Below are 24,146 nucleotides of genomic sequence, written 5' to 3' on the forward strand. Positions count from 1 at the left end.
AAAAAGTAGTGAAGCTAGGCTTATGTCATCAGAATTAAATATTTGCTAAGAAATAACTGGTCATTCACTGTTTTAAAATGATACATTTAATTTCATTTGGTATCTGAATGCTTAAATAATTTTGTAAGCGTGATTTTTTTTTTTTTTACTGTCTAAAACCCTGTTTTACCAGATGGTTAAACAGGCCTTTTAAGGTAAGGATGGTGAATCTTTGATAATACATTTACATGTTTCTATTAGATAAAAAATAATTACTGTTGTTAACACCATATATTTAATGTTAGTCATTAGTTTATCCCAACAGTATGTGTAACATGTTGATCAATGCGCACTGAGCTGTAAGTGGGTTAATGCAGACAAAACTGAACACCAGAAAACCTTTAAGTCTCAGCATTAATTTATTTAACAAAAGAATTAAATGAATACTAACATTTATGACTGGTTATTTGGGAGTTTGTCAGAAAAGATATACAGAAAGAAAACTAAATGACTTCATACCATAATACAAGAAACTGTATGAGATGAATGATGTTAAACAGATGATTAATCAGAAAATTGCTTTTACATGAACTGTGATTGTACAGCAACGACAAAACGAAACAGCATGTTTATGAACAGACTGAAAAAACATTGAGAATCACTACAATAGTCATTTTTACAGCTGGTAAACAAGTCAAACTGCTTGAAGTTCATATGTTTTTTAAGGTCAGTCCTTTCACAGAAGCTTCACAACAGTTTGAATCAAGCGCTTCTTTGCCAGGCATTTGTCACATTATGGGAAATTGGTTTATACATCCAGGCAGTGCAGTGACAGACAGTTCATGATTAGCTCTACATGCTAACAGACAACAATGCTTTTAAAGACTGAAGTACCACAATAGAAACATTTAATGACAAGTGCCTGGTAAAGATAAATAAGACACACTGTGGCAGGTGTAGAGGTGCTTGTAACATGATTTGTCTTTATTTTGTAGCAGTGACTGCATAGGAGTGGAGACGACTGCTTCAAAGTTTTATTTCCTTACACAGAAAGCAGTTACTCCTGTTTGTGTGTGTTTGGTGGACTGGAAGCTGTAGGGTGCTTTGGTGCAGGCCAGAGGCAGGACCGAGGCTTGGGGTGAGCTCTCAGGTGGGATGATGTCAGTTACAAAAAGTTCTTGCCCAAAAACCTTTCACACACTTTGAAAACAAATGTGGCTGAGACAGAGACGATACCGGCACTGCACAATAAATGGCAGTCCTGATTCAATCTGTCAGAGAGCAGCTCATTTAGAACGAAAACATGTCCTCACTAACAAGAATTTTCCCAAGTGCCTTCTGGAAATACACCAGTGGCACTAAACTGATTGACGGATTTGGCAAACAACCTTATTTTCCCATGTTTTGTTTTGTCTACGTGACTACCTGAACAACAACTATTTTTGAAAATGAGCCAGTATTGAGACACAGTGCTGCACCTGACTGCATCAAAACAGGCTACAATGTAATGTCAACTAAGAGCGCTTGTTTTTGCCACTGACAGGCTTACATTGTTATTATAAGTGACAACATTACAGAAAGTCCAAGACAGAGAAATTAATTCTCTTTCTTTGTTATCATGTGAAACCAAGTATGGCTCCAGGAAAAGTCTCATACTTTCCATAATGTTACCAGAAAATTAGATTAACATTCTGAGCCTGTCAGTGGCAAAAACAAGTACTTTTAGTGGACGTACAGTGAGGGTGCCAAATACCTGTTTCTATTTTTAAATTGGTCCAGTATTGAGAGGGAGCACTGCAGCAGACGGTTTCGAAACTAGCATTTGGAACCATCAATTTTCACCCACTAAAAGTGTTTGTTTTTTCCACTGGCAGGCTCGCATCATTATTATTAGTGTCTGGCAAACCTACGGAGAGGACCCTACAGAGAAATTAATTGATTTTCTTTCGCTGATCCAGTCTTTTTGTTATTGTGTGTAATAAAGTTCTTTGCATAATGTTGTGAATTTGAATTACACTCTGAGTCTGTCAGTGGCAAAAACAGGCATTTAATGGACATACATTGACCGTGTCAAATGCTTGTTTCTATTTTTAAAATTTTTCCAATATTAAGAGAGCACTGCAACCAGCAGCCACGTAACAGACATTTGGGGCTTTCGATTTACATCCATCGAAAATGGTTGTTTTTGCCACTGAAAGACTCAGATTGTTATTTTAAGTGTTAGACAAAATTATGGAAAGGACGAGAATTCTCCTTGAGTGAGACTCAGTTACACCTAACAAACAAACAGGACAGCATAAGTAAAAAGAAAAAAGAAATTCATTTTGCTACAGGGTCCTTTCCATTATGTTGTCAGTAACTAACAATAACAATCTGTGCCTGTCAGTGGCAAAAGCAAGCACTTTCAATGGACAGAAATCACTGTTGCAAGTTAGGCATAGGAATGAAATCGTAGCCTGTTTCACCGCTGCTGGCTGCAGAAGTCTCGCTCAATACTGGACCAATTTCAAAAACTGTTGTTACACTTAGACACAAAAACAGGGGAAAATAGGGTCCAGATTGAATAATACTTAAGTTACCCATTAAGTCTTTTTATAAGCATAAATTAACTTAACTCCTACTACTGAGACCTACTGTAGATCAAATATTTCCCTGCTCATTCTATGATCTTTCACAGAGCCTCACACTGTAGTTGTGAGACCACATTTTTAATTTCCAACTTTAGACAATACTATATTTGGATAAAATGACAGAACTCAACTGATTCCGGCGGAAAATTCTTTTGCTTTTTGGCACTTCATTTTACGTAACCAAGTAAGAAAGGATCTTTGTATCTTGAAATATTCTGGTCTGAGTAATAAAGATCATCCTTCAAAATATCAGTCACATGAGAACATTCTCCAGGGACAGAAATGTAAATTACCGTTTGCTTTTTTTGTGGTTAAATTCAAACCCTAACCAAAATCCAATAACTAACATTATCGCAGTCTACCATCAGAAACCTTCAGTGATCCCACCTGAGGCTCCACAGTTCCCACAGGGTCCATTGTCTTTAAGATTTCAGCTCAGCCCACCAAAACACAACAACAAGCAGATAGATATTTGCAGTACCAGCATTAAGGGCACTTTATAATGTGCTGGTGATGACAAAAATGAGTCATTATTAACACTGGCATTGTGCTTTTTGCATTCAGTTCCATAAGGCTTTCACATAATAACCACGAATAACATCTTTACATTGACCAGGAACTTTACTCTGTAGGGATCCACCAATACTAACATGGGATTGTGTACCAAAATGTGCTGGCAGCTATAATCATTTTTCAGTCAAAATACAAAGTGCTGCCCATTGATTTTCAAATGATTTCACACACGCAAAAGGGTCGTAGATTACTGAAGTGGAGAAAAATAACGGCATTCATTTTGGCTGCTGAGGATGAGTAGTGGTCCAAGTCCTTGTTCCTCAATAATGTCAGGTATATGAAGTTACAACATATCAGTGCATTCCTTATTTAGTTCCTCTCATGAAACACAGTCCTTTAGTGACATAATACTAAAGACCCTCTGCAATAACATCAATTAGCTGACTGTTTTTAGTGTCTTTGGTCCAACATTTTTGGTTTTCAGTGGACATCTTCATTGTGACTATGTTAACCTCGCTGGAAATGTAATATTTCACCACATAAGTCAAAAAAAAAATTGTTTTTGCAAACAAACTCAGGTTATCATGGACATGTGGCTTGATTTAAAAGTGGAGTTTTTGCTGTATTGCTGCTCCACCCTGCAACAGGCTGAACCAGCAACACCTGCTTCCAGCATAAAAATCAAACGCACACTCCATTAAACCACAAATTACTGAAAAAGCATAACATGCCAATATTTTGAAATGATGGAAAGACTCTCGAAATATCACTTATTTCAAACATTCTTGAAATTTTTCTTCTCCCAAAGGTTTTTGTTTATAGGGATGAGTAGCAATCCATTCTATTACCTTTGGTCAAAAGCAGGAGATGGCGGTCTGAGAGGCTACCTCTGTAATCTAATGGAAGACATTCACAGTCGATACCAACACTTCACTATGCATAGCAATGCTAAATTGTCCGAGCCTGATAACTTCCCAAAATGACACTCGACGGGACAATGGAAGAGAAGACCTAAGTCGATTATTGCATAAATTTCATGTTCACATCCAAAATGACAACAAATCCAACCTTAAGTCAGTTAAATGATGCCTGCAATTTGCAAATACTTTTCATGGCTTGTTTTAGTTCTAGTGACTCAGATGGATGGTAGCTATGGAAGTACAAGTGCCTGAAATTTCAAATATTCACAATACAGTGTGTGTATGTCAATTTTATGACATGATGTGCATCGTTCTTACAGATAAATCCCCTCCATTTGTTGACCAAGCATAGGAGGTGAAATGAATGAGTGACTTTAAGACCTCTGCTGTCAGAGAGCGACCCCAGCCAGTGGGGTCACGCAGGCAGCCAGCAAAACTGTTTGGACTCTCGCTCCCCTCTTATCGCTGAGGCCCAACACCACAGTGGCACAGCACGTCGCCACCGTGTTTCCACAAAAGAATGCCCTTCATGACACAAACACGGTAAAGTGTTAGTCTGTTTGGATCTCGCGTAACCTGCACAGGTGTACTAGTCCTGGGATGGTCCAGACAGAATTAATAAGGACTGCGTGCTTACAGAACCATGCAGCACTTTGACTTCAGGTGACTATGACTTCAGTCTCACTTTTGTAGAGTTCATCAAAGTATATTTTCCTTTGCACCTCTGTTATTTGTTGTCATTGAGAGCATGACATCATTGTATTTACTGCCAGGCTACGGTGGTAGAACAGTATTCAAGGGTATATTAACAAATATCAACGTATTTTTTTTAGCATTGTCAAAAGGACAAATGCTCCCTCTCTCTATCTCATACAGAGATGCTGTAATTGGGATGTGCTGTATGTAGTGCACATCAGGCACCACCAGAGGTCAGTCTCTACTGGTGGAATAGGAAGCTAAGCTGAGAAACATGGTGACTGTAAATAGCGAAGATAATACAGGCCCCCAGGAAGAGCGCCAGGCTGTGAAAACAATTTTTGTACTGGCCAAACGGTGTAATTCCATTTGTCACATGATGCTGTGCCAGAAGTTTTTTCCTGTAGACTTATGTAGCAAAAACTACGTCTTTTAATTTTTTCAAGCATCACAGCCCCAGCAAAATGTTTCACGTTTGGGATTTGATCGATTTGTTCCAATTGTTCAACTTTTGAAAAATCAACAAGAGCAGCAAAATGAAATCATTTTATCCCAATTTAAGTTAGCTGAGTGCTAAACCGGAAGTAGCCGGCTCAGCCAGGGGAAGTCTCCAGTGCGTCTTCTCTATGACCCCCACAGTGCTGAAGCAGTACTGCTCATCCAGATAATTGTATGTGCTGCAGTTGAACTTTTTTGCTTTCGTGCTATACTGAGATACTTCAATAGAAATGAAGAGGCCTGAATCAGATGCTGTATCCTCTATACGTCAATGGAAAAAAAAAATATATTTTTACATCTAACTCTGTGAATGAAAGGTTTATTTTGACCGAACTTGAGTTGGAACAGTGGACTAACTAACTAGCACCACACAGAAATACTGTTGTATATCATACACCACAATGACGTTCCAGGAGGGTATAAACATAAAGACATTCCCCCAAGTCAAGGATTAGGTCAACTGGACAACAAAAATGGAAAAGGTTTTACTCTGCCTGAAGTCAAGATGCCACAAATGCTGCAAACATTACATGTCCAAACCCCTGGTACTAGTCACCTGGCACTAGACTGTGCCAGTTCAAAGCAGGGCAACTGAAAGGCCAGTCACTTTACACCAACAACTGAGCAACACGAGTCTGCTCTAAATAAGGCAACATCCCAACTCACTAATTGAACAGCTCTGGAAATGTAACACAGCTGACAGGCTCAGCTCTCCTCTCACACATGACTTTACAGTACATACATACACTATGTCAATAGTTAAGGTTTTATAGTTTACATACGTTCGGATTACCCAAGTGCCATTTCTAACTACAGTTTAGAAAAAAAAACACATTCACATAAATACAATACCTAATGTCAGACGTCTTAAAAGTAATATACGAAACACACTTACAAAATAAGTAGTGCAATAAATGCAACAAAAAGGTAGCCAATACATTTGGTCCAACCAGCCTCCACCAACACTGCAGGAGAGTTTACACATCTCGAGTCCGAGTCACAAGCAGCTCCTCTTACAGCTAAACTCTTGTAGAAAAGGCCAGTTCTGGTCATCATGAATCACTTGCTTGCATGTTTGGAAAGGAAAAAATGGACATGCAAAAGCTCTGCAAATGTTCCTTAATGTGCTGAAATGCCATCGGTGCTACAGTTACTGTTTCGGCCATGAAACCCCTCCCTCAGGTCAATAGTGCATTTAAACAAACAAAGCCTTAGTCACTAACCACAGCGAGTCACACTGCAGTGACAAAGAGAGAAATCCTTCACCTTAAAGTTCAAAGTACACTTGTGTATGTATGGGTGTATGTGCTCTCTGTGTTGGGAGAATTTGGCTCTCAAGTTTGCCCACTTTTTTACATCAATGCATCACCTGTTTCAGCTTTTATGAGCGTGCTTCAAGGCTAAATTTTTTTTTTTTTTTTTTTGTCTAACCTCTTGCTTAAAAAACTTCACTTCAACTTCAAACAACAGTTGCCAAAGTTGAATCCATCACTGCACACAAGAGAGCGGAAAAGACATGTTGAAAAGCTGCGTTGGAAAAATAAATATGAGGCAATGGACTTTTCTATTTTGAAGTTCCAGTCACCACTTCATATTAACACATGCATTCAGGAGGATGGCTAAAGCTGAGATGAGACAGGAAGGGGCAAAGCACCTCTGCTTTTTTGCTTCTGATTGCTGGCTTTTCTTAAGATGATGATGAAGAGTTATTCAATGACAGAGTCCAGTCAGGCTGGAAGTGTTTGAATGGATGCACATGTAAACATGAGAGGATGAAAATGTCTGACACACATATCAGTAAAGAGGGAAATGTATTTTAAAATAACAGGTGTGTCTTCTTTACCATATTGGTATTTGATCTAATGGTTTTTTTTTTGAAGGGTGTTGAATTTCTGCACGTGTTCAACATTTCTTCCTCTATTTTGCATCCAACTTGAAATGTTTGTGAACGAAAAATAATGACTGATAGATCAGATGACAAATTTGCTAAAATGATATAAAGGTTCGATATGTTTTGACGTATGGCTTTTTATTCGTTTTTTCTCTGTGTGGGAAGGTTGGATGGTTACTTTCAGCTGCCATCACAGAGCTTGTCAGACTATTGGTTGCATTTTGTATAAATATAGGCGTGCTTTCCGCTTTCAAACCTTCTGATCTGACAAAGATAAAAGTAGGATTTTTTTAAAACATTTTTATGGCAAGGAGGAACTGTGCAGATGTTGTTTTTTCTCCGTTCATGCTGTTTTCTGACCTGCATGATGTGTGTATAATAACTCTCCTTCAGCTTGGTGAAAGACAGACTGCAGCTGCAGGTTTGGAGGACGAGCAGGGATGATTTACATGTCTGTCGCTCTGTTTATCTTACGGCGCTGCCTCCCCCAATCACTTGTTTGGATTACGTTTTTTTTCCAGAGGTCATGGGGTCAGATGAGGATCTCCACCATGTCGTTGTCTACTTCTTGTTGGGTGGGCGGGGCCGGGGGAGGGGCCTGTTGCTGTGGGTGTGACTGGACGGGGAGCCTCCGCTCCAGAGTGCTGGTGTGGAACACTGGAACATCTGACAGAGCAAAGAGAAAATGATGAGTCAGCATTTCTGATGAGCCAGTCTGTCTGTTTTTTTTAACCTCTAAACGTGGCTTCACCCATGTCAGTTACAGTAAAAAAAATATTCTTGGAGATGTCAGGTGGTAGGCTTGTACTACCTGGATGACCTAGACCGAATATCTATATTGCAAAAAACATATTTATCTCAATAACAGTACATGTTGTGTGGCTAAATTCTGATATTGTTTGTCCTGATTTGTCGCAGCATGCGCAGGTAAAGATTCTGGACCTCTGGGTCAAAATGTGTTAAATTTGTAAGAAACGCTACTAAACTTTGATTTGAAGATGCCATCAAATAGATGTTTATGTTCATTTTAATCACGCCTTGCACTGAACGCCACTTATATTTATATATTTGGCACAACAATTACAAAAAAGTCAATTTGCAAGATTTTTTTTTTTGTTTCTTTTTGTTTCTTTGGCTTTTACATATTTATAGGACAGCTTAAGTGTGAAAGGAAGAGAAAGAAAAAGGGATGACATGCAGTGGAGGGCCACTGGTCAGAGTCAAACCCACGGATGCTGCGTCAAGGACATGGCCTCTATACATGGGGAGCCCGCTCTAAAACTATGTACCTATTGAAAGGGCATTACTGTAATTTCTCTTTAAAGGATCATTCTTATAATTATTAACACTTCTGAATGTGGTCTGATTTATTGGATCTCAAGATGCATTGAGGACACATTGGATGCATTCACACCTATTTTAAGGGTGTCAGCTTGTGATCACCCAAATTGCATGTTAATACCAGGTGGGCCTGACAGACGGTGTGAGCTGACCTGCTATGCGGTCGGGGATGTAGACGGGGCTGGGGCTGGACAGGCGAGCAGGCAGCGTCATGCTCTGCAGGGCTGGAGTGCTGGGCTTGCTTGTGTCCTGACTCTGACCCTTCTCGGTCTGCGTGCAGCTGTCCCTGCTGCCTGTCTTTGAGTGGCCTGCGGTCATCGGGGTGGAAGGAAGCACTGGTGAGGGGGACGAGGAGATCGACTCCGTCCTGAGAGACTCTGGGCGAAACTCGGAACCCAGCAGAACTCCTGGAGGAACACGAGAAGGGAGCATTAAAACCAGTAACACCATAACAGGGTTTCTGCAGCTTAAGGCAAGGTAGACTTAAGACTTTTAAAGACTTTTTAATGCTACTTGGACTTTTAAGAAGCAAAAGTTAGATGATCTATGTTAAATGGTCAACAATCCTTTTTGAAGTGGAACACATGAAAGACAATGAACATATTTTACTATCATAACACTATCTATCCAGTTTACCAAGTGGGAAATATCTGGGATTTCTGACTGGTTTTCTGGGTGATTTTGTGTTCCTCAATCTGCATGTGAGATTCCACTATTTTAATTCCCATCATAACGTCAGATGTTGCTAAGCATTTTGAGATTTTACTGCACGTCAGAAAAAAAAAGATTCATAAAATCTAACTTCCAATATCTGAGTATATTTAAGACTTTGGAAGGATTCATTTAAGTCCATTTAATACCAACTAATGCTGTAGTTTTAGATTATTGAACTCCATGTCTTTTAAGACTTTTTAAGGGTCTGTGGGAACCCTGCTACCCCCCCCTGCCTGGCTCAGTTCGCCTGCTGTTCTCATATTTTGAAAAATACTCTGAGAGGACTGCTGGTTCTTACCCAGGCTGCCCTTCCAGCTGGTGTCCTTGCGTTCTTCGGTGATGGGCGAGCTGCTGAGGCCCAGGCTGTGAGAGAGCAGTCCTGATCCACCAGACCCAGTATTGGAAATCGACATCAGGGACTTGGAGGGCCTCATGGCAGATGGTGCATCAGACTTGATAGGTTCCTTCCTGGAGCGCTGATGGAGCACCTTGATCATAGCGTCTTTCTCTATGATCTGGGCATGAAGGTTCTTTATCCTGGATTAGACAGATCAAGATTTATCAGGACCGGAATAAAGAAGAGAGCAGAGTTACTGCATGAGAAGGAGATCCTGAGAGCTGCACGAGTGCTTTCATAATCTAGTTTAGTTCTGGTCTCATTTACATTGTCAGGTTTTACCTCTGGTCTGCTTCATGTTTACGCTGGCTTTTTACAACCAAACCTAGACAAGACAGTATGAAGCCATACTGATTCGATTTGATTTGATTTGATTTGATTTGATTTTGATTTTGATTTGATTTACTTTGAACATGTAAGAAAGAAAATATAGAAAGGATTATGCAAACAAGCAGACAGACATAATAAGTAATATTTATGGACAATGAAAAAACATAAAGCAAAAGAAAAGGTCTTGACTTGGTTTACATATTTGAAAATGAGTGAGAAGTACAAATTTATTTAATCCCACACATTGTTCATAAGTAAAACATCTGAATTCACAAACTTCCTTATTAATTTAAACATGTACTCAAATTAACTAAACATATATGCATACACCCGCATACCCAAAATCAAATATCTACAATTTTTCATTATTACAATTAAATTAAATTATTACATCTTCTTATAAAAAAAGAAGAAGATAAACTAGGAAAAAACAAATATTACATAACAAATTAAATCAACAGTAACCCCTGTAAACACCTGGTGATTGTAAAATCCCCTCTTCATCCCTGTACCTAGTTAAAAACATGTTTTTATATATTATTTTAAACTGATTTATGTTTGGACACAATTTCAAGCTTTGAAATTCTTTTTTTCTTTAGTTTATAACCCCTCTCTCGATCACTTAAAATGTTTTGAATATTTCATAGTTGTAGGTTATTTTAAGCCTTGAACATTATTTGTTTCAGGTTAAAATATCTGTAAATTTTAAGTATTTTGACTGTAAGAATAATGAGCCAGTGTGATCCAGATATTGGACATTGTGAATGATCCGTATTGCTCTTGGACTGACAGGTTACTCTTTCAGTGAACAGTCGTGCTGATGTAATCCTGCATCATCTGAGCAACACGGACACGGTGAAGAGATCAATGTCTGAAGAACAGCAACAGCTTCTGAAGCACATTCTAGCTCTTTTGTGTTAACTTCTTCTCTGGGGTCAAAGAGGGCTCACCAAGAAATAACTAATAATGAATATTACACCTCCAGACTGCAGCTGGACCTCATCTCTGCATGGATGTGGAGAGTGCTTTACCTGCTTTCCATGTCCAGACAGCGGCGGTTGGCCATGAGGATCTCCTCTTCTTCCTTCTGGATCCGAGCCTCTACCGATGTGTCGTAGCTGCTGCTGGGAGAATGGCTTATCACTGCTGCAGACGTGTCCCTAAAGAACAGCAAGAAGCATCTGTTAGACAGGGCTCAGAAGTAGCTCATATGCAGAATTTCACATGAAAGTGCTGACATGTTTTGAATACGTGTCTGCCCCTGGGATAGACGGTCACATTAGGCCTTTACCAGTTCATGCAAAAATATAATTAAAACACACAATAATGATGATAAAATAAACATTTTAAAAAATAATAAAAATCTGGTGATACTCCCACATAAAATGTTTTGATGCTGAGGGCTGCAACTGAGATAAACAAATATTAAATGGACCATTTGAAAATAGCAGTACAATGTGTTGATATATTTAAATTGCTTCTATATTTTTTATCGTATGACCTATTCTATTTAAATTCACAATTTTTAATCTTCATGTTTTTTGTTTTGCACCCAATCATTAAGTCACATTCCTTGTATATGTAAATGAACTTGGCAATAAAACCAGATTCTGATTCTGATTGATGTTCATGTAAAATAGATGCAATGACTTGAAATTCCTCAAATGACCACTAGGTGGCAGGCACTTCACTGTAAGTTTGGAGGAAGAAACCGGTCCTTTACAGCTCATTTCAATTTGACTTTTGTCTTGACAGACAGATATCTCAGCTGGTGGTTGCTGCTACTCTGGCTCAGAGAGTAAAACCAATAACTGTCATGCACATGTACCTCTGAGTGGCGACAGAGGCGGCGGCGTCGAGGGCAAACTGCCTCATCACGCTCTCCTCCAGGTACTTCTGCTCCCATTTGGTCATGTCGGCCTCCAGAGCCAGAATACGCTCCTCCTTCTCCCTCAGGTGCTCCATCAGAGCGGTGGCGTTGTATTCCGATGGGACAGCACCATTGTTTTGGGTTCCTCCCTGACGCTGAGAGGGAGAGCAAAGGACAAAAATCATATAATATGCATTGCATGCACTTGCTATCTATAGATATGAATATATTTTTAATAACACTTTAACTGGTTACCCGTTCGAGAAACACATGCATCAGTAACCTGTTGCAACTGATTTCAGGATTGTTCATCAAACACAGATTTTTACAGTATTTTGAATTCTATCCTCAGTGTTGCAGTCAATAAAGTGTCTTAAAAAATCAGTTTAATAATTTTCTGACATATTGCTATCATCTTGAGCTTGGAGAAAAAAGGCTTCATGTTGGGCACCAATTCAGAGTGATTGTAATTTTGTATTTGTCTTTTTTTTTCTTTTCAGAGTATTGCATACATTTTCTAACATTGCCATTATTTTTTTGCTGTTGATCACATAAAGTTATAATAGTACATTCTTGGTGCCACTGAAACCAGCATTACATTTTTAAGCAGGAAAATATATTTTAAAAAGTAAATAAAATGATATATAGTACACACACACACACACACACACACACACACACACACACACACACACCCATATTAAGTAAATGAGTAAGATAAAAAAAAAAATTAGAAAATGAATAAAAATAAATATATAAATAATACAAAATGTAATAATTAAAAAAGAGGATAGAAGAACATGCTTTTATCAAACCATAGAACGGGGATGTAAGTTTTGTATTTTTCATTAGATTTTTTTTGTCTTGTTTTCAATTCACTTTAGTTTCATGTAGTTTCTGCAGTGGGCTCTCTCATTTCAGTTTAGTTTAGTTTTTACTGTTCAAAATTATGTAAAACAGATTTAGTGAGTGCAGTTAAGGTACTAGTAGACGGTCACGGCGGACTTATGAGCACAGGTTTCTATACAAATTAAAAATACTTTGCCAAAAAATATTTAGTAATAAAATGGATGGGGTCACAAGCACACCTCGACTGTCTCTTCATTCGTTGATCGTCTATACAAAAGTCGGTCAGCACATATTTGGCTGAGGCGTTACCTGCTGCATGCGTAGCGACTCCAGCTCTCTCTCCAGTCTGGTGCGGAGTCGATGCTCGAGTTGTTCTCTCTTCTCACAGGCCGCCTGGAGCTGAGCCAGAGCCTGCTGCATCCTCTCCACCTTCTCCACGTACACCTGCTTCTTTTTCAGCTGCATCGAGAGAGAGAAAGATAGATAGAGACGTGGTAACTCTGCTATCCTAATTCATCTGCACACAGGACCTAACAGTCAACTTCAATGCTGTCTGTGAATTTTTTAGATAGTTCAAGGTGTTTGCTGCTCATCAGAAAGTTATGTGGAGTCCAGGACAGAGAAAACTCATAAGTTGTAGTGTAGCAGTTGTTCCGCAGCTGTTGTCAGACAACCAGAATGTTTGTTCTTGGACAAAAACGTGTTACCGTGCAGCAAATAGCCACAGAAACTCTGAGACCTCTGCTTCACTTTCTGCCTTGATCACGTGGCAGGTTTTTGGAGGTGAATTAACACAATATCATTACGCTGCTGAGAGTCCAAGCAAACACGAACTTGATGGACAGATTACAGCAGACACTCATGCTATCAGCACATAATCCAATGATTGTGTCCTGAAAGTCTCTCCGATTGCTCTGAGCTGCAGCCTTTGCTGCTGCTCAGTAAACTGATTTAGATATGAGTAACAATCTGCAAAAGCAAGGAAAGAGAAGGAGACAGAGGAGAGAAAAGAGGAGAGGAAGACTGAGCCGAGAGGAGTTGAGAGAAGGCAGGCGGAGGGCCCAGAATCTGGAGGCTCTTTCAGTTTTTTCGAGAGAAAAGCTTGCAGCTCTTTTGTTCTGACAACAAGCAGGCGTTGTGTGTCAGAGGCCGGCTTTGGCTCGGGCTCTGGCCTGTTTCCTGTCCTGTGCGGGACCTCCGTTATACCAATCACTCTCACTCTGACCTCCAAATAAAGTGGTTAAGATAATGGGGATAAACTGCTGGTTTGTTTACAACCCTGTGTGCATGAAGTGACTTGTAGAGTTAGGGATATTTCTTGTTTATATCAAGGTGAGACTGTGGTAAAGGTGTGTTCAATATAGCATGCCATTTGGTTGTCTTGTGCATATCAAAGCATTGTATATATTATGTCTCGAGCCAAAGTGTCCACAGTGTGTGCACCACCAGTATCAAAGGTGTCCCTTGTACATGTAGTGTATTTGGTGAATAAAGCCAAAATTAAGAAATGAAAGTAATGAGAGACACATTTCCACAATAAAGAAAAACATTAAATGTTCAAATTAAGAGCAGTCACTTTATCTCATGCTTCAGCTGTAATTTCATTCTGCAGCTCTTCCCTTGAGCAGCCACAAGGGGACACGACAGTATGCAGCACATCCACTAAGTCAAACAGACACTGGTGTCAGATAGCAGGCCAGAACTCTGTGAGATTTTCCTCTAAACTAAAACATTGGTAACCAGGAGACACAAGCTACTCGCCAAGAATCAAAACAAACAATAAAGTGACCTGATTTTCAGCTTTTCTTCACACAGAGCAGGCAAGTGTGCTTCAGTGCTTAAAAGCAGTGAAGAAGATGACAAAGTTGCTTTACAGAGCACGGGGTCTCTTCAGGTATAAAAAAACTAAATTAGACTTCTTTTTTTTTTTTTTTTTTTTTACACCTTTATAATGCTACTTTAAATGAAATTGATGACCAAACTTGCAATGAAATTGCACACCAAAAGTGAACTCTTTCCAAGTAAACTCATTGATGTCAGCTAAACATGAACAGTCAAGTGAAGTGATACTGATAATACTCTTTGTGCTGACTGCACAAAAATAAACTCGAAGCCTTGTGTTAACAATGCAGACTCATGGCGTGATCTAAATGCATAGAGAAAAAAAAAAAAAGCACTTATGGGTCCAAGTCTGTCAAAGTTTCCCTCCTCTTAAAATGATGGTTGCTGTTGCACCAAAACACTGGAAATTCTCCTGGTGATGTGACTTAACAACATTTAAGACACATCCAATCAGAATTTAAGACAATTTAAAACTTCTAAAGGGCTTTAATTTGTAAATGTGTATCCACATATAGTATGTATCTCACGTCTGCTTGCAGCCATTGCCTCAGTGCAGCTATGGCAGCTATGCGTGTGCAGACTTCATAGCTACACCATAATTCAACTCTCTAAATCAACTTTAACTGTGTTTGTGACAGCCCACCTCACACAGCTTTACAGCGGTGTCTCTTTCTGCCATCCATGACAGCTGTGGTTTCACTCCAGCAAGAGAGAATTTGATGTCTTTATTCTTAAACTTCACATACTGTCAACAACATATGACTAGCCTAAGATGTCCATACTGCTGCGAGCTGTTAAGATTCACAGTCTCTAGTTTAATTAAGAAAATATTATCGCAGGAATTGCTTTGGGGGACGTTTTATGTGCTGATTCGTCCCATTCAGTGAAGGTGGTTACTGCTGTTTGTCCCACCTCACCTCAGCCTGGGCTCCTAATTCCAAATCAAGATTTTCTTGTTCAATAAAACTGAATTGAATTGAAATTAAAAATTGAAAATAGCAACAAGTAGCAATAAACCAAAATCAAAAGACTAGGATCACATCCTGGATGATGCTGCCTTCACGTGCTCCTCGGAAACATCGTAATTACGAGTTATGGGCACATGAGAGGCACTCAAAAGTTGTCATTACGAGAAAGGAAATTGGGGAATTTTGCTGATACCTGAGTTGCCGAGTTGTGACGTTTGCGTGATGGTTCAGGGCAGCAGAAATGGTGAAAAGCATGAAAACAGTGTCAACAATTGACAGTAAAATATAATGTATTCTGTTATTTTGTTCCTATTAGCTATCATTTACTTTTAGTAGTTGCATATTTTAGTATATGCATCTATTAGCTGTAGCATGCAAGCAAACTTTAAACTATAAAGCATGCCAGACCAGTAAAACAACTTTATTTTATAACATGGCAGGCAAAAGTTAATGTTTTATCAATGGTAAGAAACTTTTTAATCAATTAACATTTGAATATCAATTTTTGATTACATGTTAGCTGCTGTCCATGTAGAGTGACCTAGATGACACATAAAAATACAATATATAATGTCGAGAATATATTATGAAAATTATATTTATTTATAAAAATATAAATAAACTATAAACAGTTATCTATTGTTTATATTGTTATACTGTATTATTATATTGTTTAAACACTCTCAGCATTAAAAGGCAACCCATATTATTTTTAGCTTCCATGTTGTTCCCATTTTATGACCTCTAAGTAAATGAACACAACAAAGTGGAAGAACGACTTCTTAACAGAGAAACTCCAACCTCCCGACATCACATGAACGCAGCATGAGTCTGAGGTGTTGGTCTTACCTCCTCCTCCAGCTTGACCACTTTGGCCTGGGCGTTGTTGAGCGCCTGGTCCCTGATCTCGATGTGTCTCCTCTGGTCCTCTGTGGTGGAGCGCAGCGCATTCAGCTCCATCTCCAGCTTCTCCTTCTCACGGAGCGTCTCTTTGTCTTGCGCAGATGCAAAAGCACATTGTCATTCTCTTTCCTTCTTATTTGGTAAAGGGATACTTTCATGTACACAATAGATCACTCGTGTTACATTTCAATCTATGCATGGATTAAAATCTAACAAAAATGGACATGATAACTACCTGATGTTTTGTGTTTCTTCAGAAACATTCAGTCAGATGGATGATTAAGTTGTTCAGACACTGACATCGTGCCAAAAGAATGCTGAGGGTGGCATGCTGAATGTCCCAGTGTGTGTGTGTGTGTGTGTGTGTGTGTGTGTGTGTGTGTGTGTGTGTGTGTGTGGTACTCACTCTGTGTAAGCAGCTGGGAGATGGTTTTGCGGTTGTCCTCTGATCCCTCACACTCCTTAGCAGCGAGCTGCTTATTGGCTGTCTCCATGCGCTCTTTAAAACAACACACAACACACACAAAGATTGTTCTCTCAAAGCACAACAGTAATCATGCGGTTATTGCACCTCTGTGTTCTCTCACCTCGGAGGTCCCTGTTGAAGTCGTGCAGCCGGCGCACCTCCAGCTCCAGCTTGTTCCTCATGGTTTTCTCCAGGGCCTCCCTCTTGGAGGAGGACTTGGCGAGGTTTTCATATGCCTCTGACACCAGCTGGATCTCTGTTTCCAGCTGCCCACAGACACAGGAGAGAAAGACTGAGGGAGATACATCAAACTTTTATCCAACTATTGCAGAATCTATCTCTCTGCTGAATATCCATATTCACATCCAACTATCAACATGGGTCTAAACAGGCCTTGCCCAAACACTATTTACAGCCTGAGCTTCAACAAACGGGAGATCTTCACTATTCACCCTGCCAAGTCACCGTGTTTGGGCTGAAGAATCATAAGTCAAACAGAATTCAACAAAACAGTGCAACGAATGATCCCAGGAACCATTTTGTAGTGGAAGGAAATGGTTGACTAAATTATTTTAAAATTAAGTTAATTGAAGTCACTTTAATTTCAGCTGTAATCTCAGCTCTATCTTGCATACTGCGTTGCACTGCAAAGTAACTGATCAACTTCTGCATGATGAACACCTGCAGCCCACACATAACAACATCATCACAATCTAAGTAAATTTGCATGATAGTTGTACTGCTAAAGTATCTTACTTTTGCAGTACACAGCTGTCTCTTATGCGGCTCTTTTTTCAGCTCTCCTTGGTAAAATTAAAAACGTGTCCACAGTGTCATTATTAAATTGAAGAGAATTAATCACAGTTTGAAAGAAAGACATGTTTCTTTGCCCTTACAGGTGTTTTTTTTTATATACACAGCAGCTGCTGCTGTTTATAGCAACTTTAGCAGCAACTGCTGAAGTCTCATCTTACATTAAACACACATTCATTTATTTGTGGCAGCCCGCCATGATCAAACCATCTGCCGCCACCTATCAATTTTATATTTTTAATTCATTCACCGCACTTTCAGAGCATAGAGAGCACTCTGGGCACAGACGGAGCAGCAGAATATCAGATGCAATGAAAGTCAAACTTAACCATTAATTGCGCTAAGTCTAAAAGTTTGCTTTCACTCCCTGTGAAGCAGCTGTTCCTCCCATCCATAGATTTGATCAGCTCTGACCAGATCAATTTATCACCCAGCGACTCAAACTCCACAAACTGCTGCTGCTACTTAAAAAAGAACTCAAGTTCCACCTGTGCTGCCTTCACAGACCAACAAAAACACCCAAATTTTGAGGGGACACACAAACACAAGATCCCAAGTTTCTGTGGGAAAAAGTGCTCACATTAGTCTTAGCTGAACTTTAGAATGCAGTTTCAGCTATTAAATCTAGATACAGTGTACATATGGGCATCATCGTTTTAACGGCGTGTACCCACCAAACGCGATGAAAAATGATCGCGCCTCAAGATTACATACAAAGTCAATGCAAAGACGCGATTTGACGCGTCATTTTGCCGGGCGACGCGATGGACGTGATTGCGTGGCGCGTTGGACGCGACATTCGCGTCGCGTCCAACACTCGAGTTGAAATAATTGAACTTTTGCGGCGTCGTCGCGTGAAGACGCGCCGCGACAGCCTATCAGCGTTGAGATCATCATTGACGTGCTGACGTATGGACGTCCTGGTGTTCCCGCAGACGACGCTGGGAACTTCTCCAGAGCAGGTACAGTGCAGCGATCGTAGTTATCTCAGGCATGGTCAACGAGAGAATGAAATGGCGGAAGAAATGTTGTTGTTTGGGCGGGCTCGTCGCGCGTCGAGTCCCATTTTGGGGTTTTTGTACGAGCGTCAAAACTGGAGCGTCCGGCGCGACGCGATTTCATTTGAGGCGTGATGAAATAATTTTCATCACGTTTGGTGGGTACGCAGGGTAAGAGTCTTAAATTTTAACAAATCCTTTAAAGCTGCTCTGCAGCAGAGCTGCAACTAACAATCATTTTCAATCCTTTAATCTGTTCATGGGGCTATTTTCTCGATTAATCAACTAGCTGTTTGGCCTGTAAAAAACAAAAAAATGGTAAGAAATGTCCATCAGTGTTGAAAAGCTCCAAATAACATCCTTAAATGTCCTGTTTTGTTCACAACCCAGAAATGTCCAGTTTACTGTCGTAGTGGAGTAAAGAAACCTGAAAATATTTACATTTTAAGCTTTTTTCTACCCTTAAAATTACTCAAAATGATTTATCGATTATCAAATGATATGGCAATTAATTTGACCCTTTGAAACCTGGAATGACATCTGATTTCTTGTGCTGTGTTCAGACACTTTTCATGTGCATTTAAACCTTTAAAACCTGAGCAAATTGTTTGGATTTCTTTTGAAACACAGCTAAAAAGGCACTGAGCAACTTGACAAGAGATGTCCCACAAATTCCAAGAAATTAGGAAAAAAAGAAAATGACCTGAAAATTAGTTTACAACAACAAGAGAGATCCATGATGTAAATAATAACAAAAACAAATAATGGAAAAATATCCAGACAACTGTATTCATAGTCTATAATTATAAATATAGTTCCTGGATATTTCTCCATCATTAAAAAAATATCAGGAGTATTATTAACTATTTAACTAAATGTTTATTCTTTTTGTGTTGTTGATTTATTTTAATAAAACCAGTTCTCTCTTTCTATTTTTTTGCTACATTTTGGGCAACTGTCTTGTAGATCCTAATTTGTAACTTCTTCCTGTGTTTTTCAATATGTTCAGGTTTCTAAGCGTTAGTAGTTGACAACTAATTGATCAGTATTTGCAGCTGTATCGCACAGTAGATGTTACCTTGTGCAGCTTGGTAACTTTCTCGCGGCAGGCCTCCATCTCCTGCCTCAGCATCCTGTTCTCCTCCGCCAGCACATCAACCATCTGGTGGGCACGAGCCATCATGGCGAAGGGCTCCCCCTGCGCGTGGGAGTAAGAGTGCGGGTGAGGCAAATGTCCGGCCTGGACTGGCAGCTGGGGCTGGGGAGGTCCTTGGAACTGTTGCTGCTGCTGTTGCTGCTGCTGCTGTTGTTGTTGTTGTTGTTGCTGCTGTTGCTGTTGTTGCTGTTGTTGTTGTTGCTGCTGCTGCTGTTGCTGTTGTTGATACTGATGATGCTGATGCTGCTGCTGCTGGTGCATCCTTGGTGTGGAGCCATAGGGGTCATGAGGGAAACCGTGACCTCTGGGTGGTGTTGGGTGAATGGGCCCCATGGTGAAGAGCTCGCCTGCCTGGTAGGAACCGGGACCCTGTGGACTGCGGGGCCCTGTGCTGGGGAAGGGATCTCCCTGGCTCTGTGGGTGCTGATGAGGGAAGGAGGGATGGGAGGAGTGGGAGGCACTGAGCATGCTGCTAAGGGTGGAGGACTGGGTGCGGGACAAGGAGCCCATGGAGGTGACAGAGGAGGTGGGACTGTGCTGATGAAGGGGCCTCTGAAAGTGAGCCGAACCCTCCTTACTGGACCTGAGAAGAGATCAGCTGTGTGATTACGCAATTCTTCACAGAATCCTGAATATATTTTAAGTTTTATAGGCTGACTGGTAGTTTGTTTTTTGTTTTTTTAAATCATTTTACTCAAATTCAAATCAAAGAGAGAACACCTCGCAAAGAGAACTGTGGATTTTTTTTCTAATAGATGAGTGATGGTGCATCTGTGGCCATAAATTGCCCCATATTAGTTTTTCTCCATGGTGTAGGCACAAAGGATGAAACAATACACACAATTCTGAAAACTTGAAGCTAATGTATCTCCACAACAGGACTCCAGACTGCAAAGCTCCAAGCAAAATTTCTGTATTTTCATTCAAATGGGATTCTAAATCACATCTTTGGAAAACTCTCATCACAAACTGCATCATTTTCAAACTAGAAAACACTGGCCTTCATATTTAAACACAATTTTTTACCAAATGGTCTCACTCATGTCTCACCTGTTAAAACTCAGTTGGCAAAACACTCTACTCATGAGTCAGAGCATAAAAAAGGCCTTGGGTGACCTCTACTGTGTTGGGGAAAAATGGAGCAGCGTAGAAAACACAGAGAAAGGCCTACAATATAAATTTGTTTTTGTCATTGGTCTGTATTACAGTAACAAATACATATTTTCTTGTTTATCTTTTTGTATTTGTGCATTGATTTCATCCCCAGAAAGACAGTCTTATCATTTTCATACTGTATTGTTTCTCATTTTACTTACATAAGTAAAGTAAGTAACTGAAGTTTGCCAAAATAAGAAACATTTGTGTATTCCTAGAATTCTGAAATTGTTGCAGCACCAACTTTTACAGTATGACTCTGGGAGCTGAGTTGTCAGTTTAGCCCAGTTGGAGCTAACTGGACAAACAGATGTGCATTGTATCTTCTGCTGATACAATGCTTCTGTCAAGCAAAATTTCTATGATATCGTCACAGTATTATATTATATTGTGATGTCGGTCTTAATACTGTATGCACCAAAAAATTAAGCCTATTTGGGGACAAAAACTTAAGTTAACCATAAAAAAGGAGGAAAAAGTATATATTTTCTATATTTCTAAACAATTTTCTTACATCTGAATAAGTAGCATGTCTTCGTGAGACCAAAAACAGCATTTTGATGGTGTTGTTTTAAATGTATCCCAGGAGTGTTTTAAGTGTTGATCTGTATGAGATGTTCATGTGAGAGCTGTGTGTTTTGTTTTGGTGAAAGGATCAGTTTTGAGAAGAGAGAACATAGTTTTGAATGCAGTGTTTCATTTTTGCAAGAGATTTGTAGGGTTTTGACAGCAGGGTTTATTCTTTTCAGTTTTTTGTTTAGAGTTTTGAGAAACTGAGCTATAAATTCAGGAAACGTGCTTTAAAAAGTGGGAAAAACTGTCATAATCCTTAATAACTCTGGCATGCTGCACCGCAGAGGTTTGCTGACACCTGTGTGAGAGAGGACAGACACATTTGCAGGAAGGAGTGGCATGATTTTGTGTTTGAGCCAAATCTAAACTAAAAGCCAAGCAAGTTTAAATTCATTTTGATTTACATGTATTTTAAGTCATGGCAAGCTTTTAGCAGAGTGAAGAATCCCTGATCTGCATCAGACTCCAAGACAAAGGCAACCACTAAAAAGAATTAACCCCTCTCTGCTCTCTCCACTTCAAGAACACAGAACTGTCTACTCTGCTGAACATTAACTTTTCTCTCATCAAATAGTAACGAAATTCCTAATGTTCTTTGTAGCATGTGTTACAAAGATCAACATGATCTAAACTGCACCTCTGAGTTATTAATGACATACTTAACTGTATGTTAGGTCCCAAATTTATTAACCATAGAACCTTCAGGCCAAACACAACATAAAAGTGAGGCTAATGGTCACTGCAGCAGGAAATTAAGTATCTTAGTTTGGTACCAGGCATAATTGAATGGCTGCTAGAAGTGCAAGTACAGAATTAGTATGAAATCACAGATTGGTCTCTTCAGTTGCCAAGTGTATAAGTACCTCTGAGGCTCCTTATGACTGAGGGGCATAAAATTAATGTAAACCTAATGTAAATATTGTCCTGGCTGGGAAAGTAGTGGCAACATAATTGGCGCATAACTAAGTGATTTCTACTACGGCGTAGGATTTTTCAAGGTATTTTAGTGAGTGAAATATACTGTAGGGTTGCAAATGACAATTCTTTTTATTATCAATTTATCTTCAGATAACACCTTTAATCAATCGATCATTTTGTCTATAAAATGTCCATTACATAAACTACTTTTATTGGGACTATAATAAGGCACACAGCATAGGTGTCTGCTTGGATCCCCTTTGGGTAAAATATGATTAAGTGCCATCTGCAGTGCCTTCTAGAGGAAACAACAAACAAAGAGCCCTGTAAAGTGCAAACTAGTAGAAAAAACATGATATTAAGCCCTTGCAGTGGAAAGAAATATGAAAATGTGCCCTCCAGAGGGCCTTTCTAGAACAGAAAACATAATAATGTGCCTTTTAGAGTGCCCTTCCAGTGAAGAAAACATAATGATGTACCCTTTAGAGGAAAACACAGGACAATGTGCTCTCTAGTGGAGAAAACATAATAATGTGCCTTCTAGAGAGCAATTTCAGTAGAGAAAACGTGATAATGTGTCCTCTAAAGGACAAAACATGATAATGAGCTCTCGAGTGGAAAAGCGTAATAATGTGCCCGATAGTGCAGAAAACACAATAATGTGCTTTCTTAAGTGGCCTTCCAGTGGAGAAAACATGATGATGTGTCCTTACAGTGGAAAAAATGTGACAATGTGCACTCTACTGGAGAAAACTCAATAATGTGCCCCCAGTAGAGAAAGCATAATAATGTTGTGCCTTCTAGAGTTCCCTTACTGTAGATAAAATGTGATAATGCACCTCATATGGAGAAAATGTGATAATGTGCCCTCTGATGGAGAAAATGTGATATTGAGCCCTTGAGTGGATAAAACATAATAATGTGCCTTCAATTGTGCCCCTTCTGAGTGCAACACTGTTCTGGTTTTTGCCATTGTCATTGAGGTAGTGATTAATGTTTTAGCTATGAGGTCATAGTTAGTTGTGGTGTTGTACTGGACTGCTTTATATTGAGAGGTGTTTCTCATATTCTGCCTGACTCATGATTAGTGAGTGATTAGTAATTAGAGGAACGTATGATTTGTTCATTATCATGGGTTGGTATTTTGAAAGGCCTCAGAGTCCTTGTGAGAAGGCTCTGGGTGTCTGGAGGTCAAGATAAGATACAGGACCTTGATGATGGTAAACACTCTGGACCAAGGGTTACACACATTGACTAGTCTCCTCCCTGGCGGCGTGATAATAGAAGTAGAAGTATTTTGGCATATTTGTGTCTATGCATAGGATACGAGATGTACAAAGATATCAGATGTATCAGATTTGTGTTTTCAACTACTTCTTTATTCTGGTAAGGACCACTGAGGCTCATTGAGTTTGTTTTATTATAAATCTAAGTGAAGTACTGACCTGACATACAAGTTTTCCACATCAACCACAGAAGCAGCTACTCAGGAATGTTCCCAGATGATTTTGGAATATGAACCACAAAAATTTCTGGCCCTGCCCATAAATCCAGTTAATATACACACCTAAACTGCTGCAGGATCACATGTGCGTACAACTAAAAATTATGGTTGGGTATCAAACCTCAGTGCTTTCCACATCAAAATATTTCTGGAGCTTTGAGTCTTGTTCACATTTTCAGTGGATAGTTCAAGATTTAAATTGCAACTTTTCTCATTTTTCCA

The 24,146-nt window shown here is 39.5% G+C and overlaps 1 protein-coding gene across 4 annotated transcripts in view; it reads right to left on the reverse strand.

The window, feature by feature from the left end:
* Nucleotides 1–379: 379 nt before the first annotated feature.
* The window catches only part of amot (angiomotin), a 47,552-nt gene continuing 23,785 nt past the window's right edge, over nucleotides 380–24,146 (reverse strand). For all 4 annotated transcript variants that reach the window (XM_088088747.1, XM_088088746.1, XM_088088748.1 and 1 more), the window contains 10 exons: nucleotides 19,697–20,357; nucleotides 16,929–17,073; nucleotides 16,748–16,840; nucleotides 16,288–16,433; nucleotides 12,938–13,087; nucleotides 11,738–11,934; nucleotides 10,941–11,069; nucleotides 9,481–9,719; nucleotides 8,621–8,875; nucleotides 380–7,793 (listed from right to left, as the gene is read on the reverse strand). In XM_088088747.1, coding sequence (XP_087944873.1) covers nucleotides 7,660–7,793; nucleotides 8,621–8,875; nucleotides 9,481–9,719; nucleotides 10,941–11,069; nucleotides 11,738–11,934; nucleotides 12,938–13,087; nucleotides 16,288–16,433; nucleotides 16,748–16,840; nucleotides 16,929–17,073; nucleotides 19,697–20,357 — 2,149 coding nt within the window. In that variant the 3' untranslated portion in view covers nucleotides 380–7,659. The remainder of the gene's footprint in view (nucleotides 7,794–8,620; nucleotides 8,876–9,480; nucleotides 9,720–10,940; nucleotides 11,070–11,737; nucleotides 11,935–12,937; nucleotides 13,088–16,287; nucleotides 16,434–16,747; nucleotides 16,841–16,928; nucleotides 17,074–19,696; nucleotides 20,358–24,146) is intronic.

Source organism: Plectropomus leopardus, chromosome 15 (assembly GCF_026936395.1).
Source record: "Plectropomus leopardus strain MGB_pleo_1.0 chromosome 15, ASM2693639v1, whole genome shotgun sequence".
In the NCBI taxonomy this organism is placed as follows: domain Eukaryota; kingdom Metazoa; phylum Chordata; class Actinopteri; order Perciformes; family Serranidae; genus Plectropomus; species Plectropomus leopardus.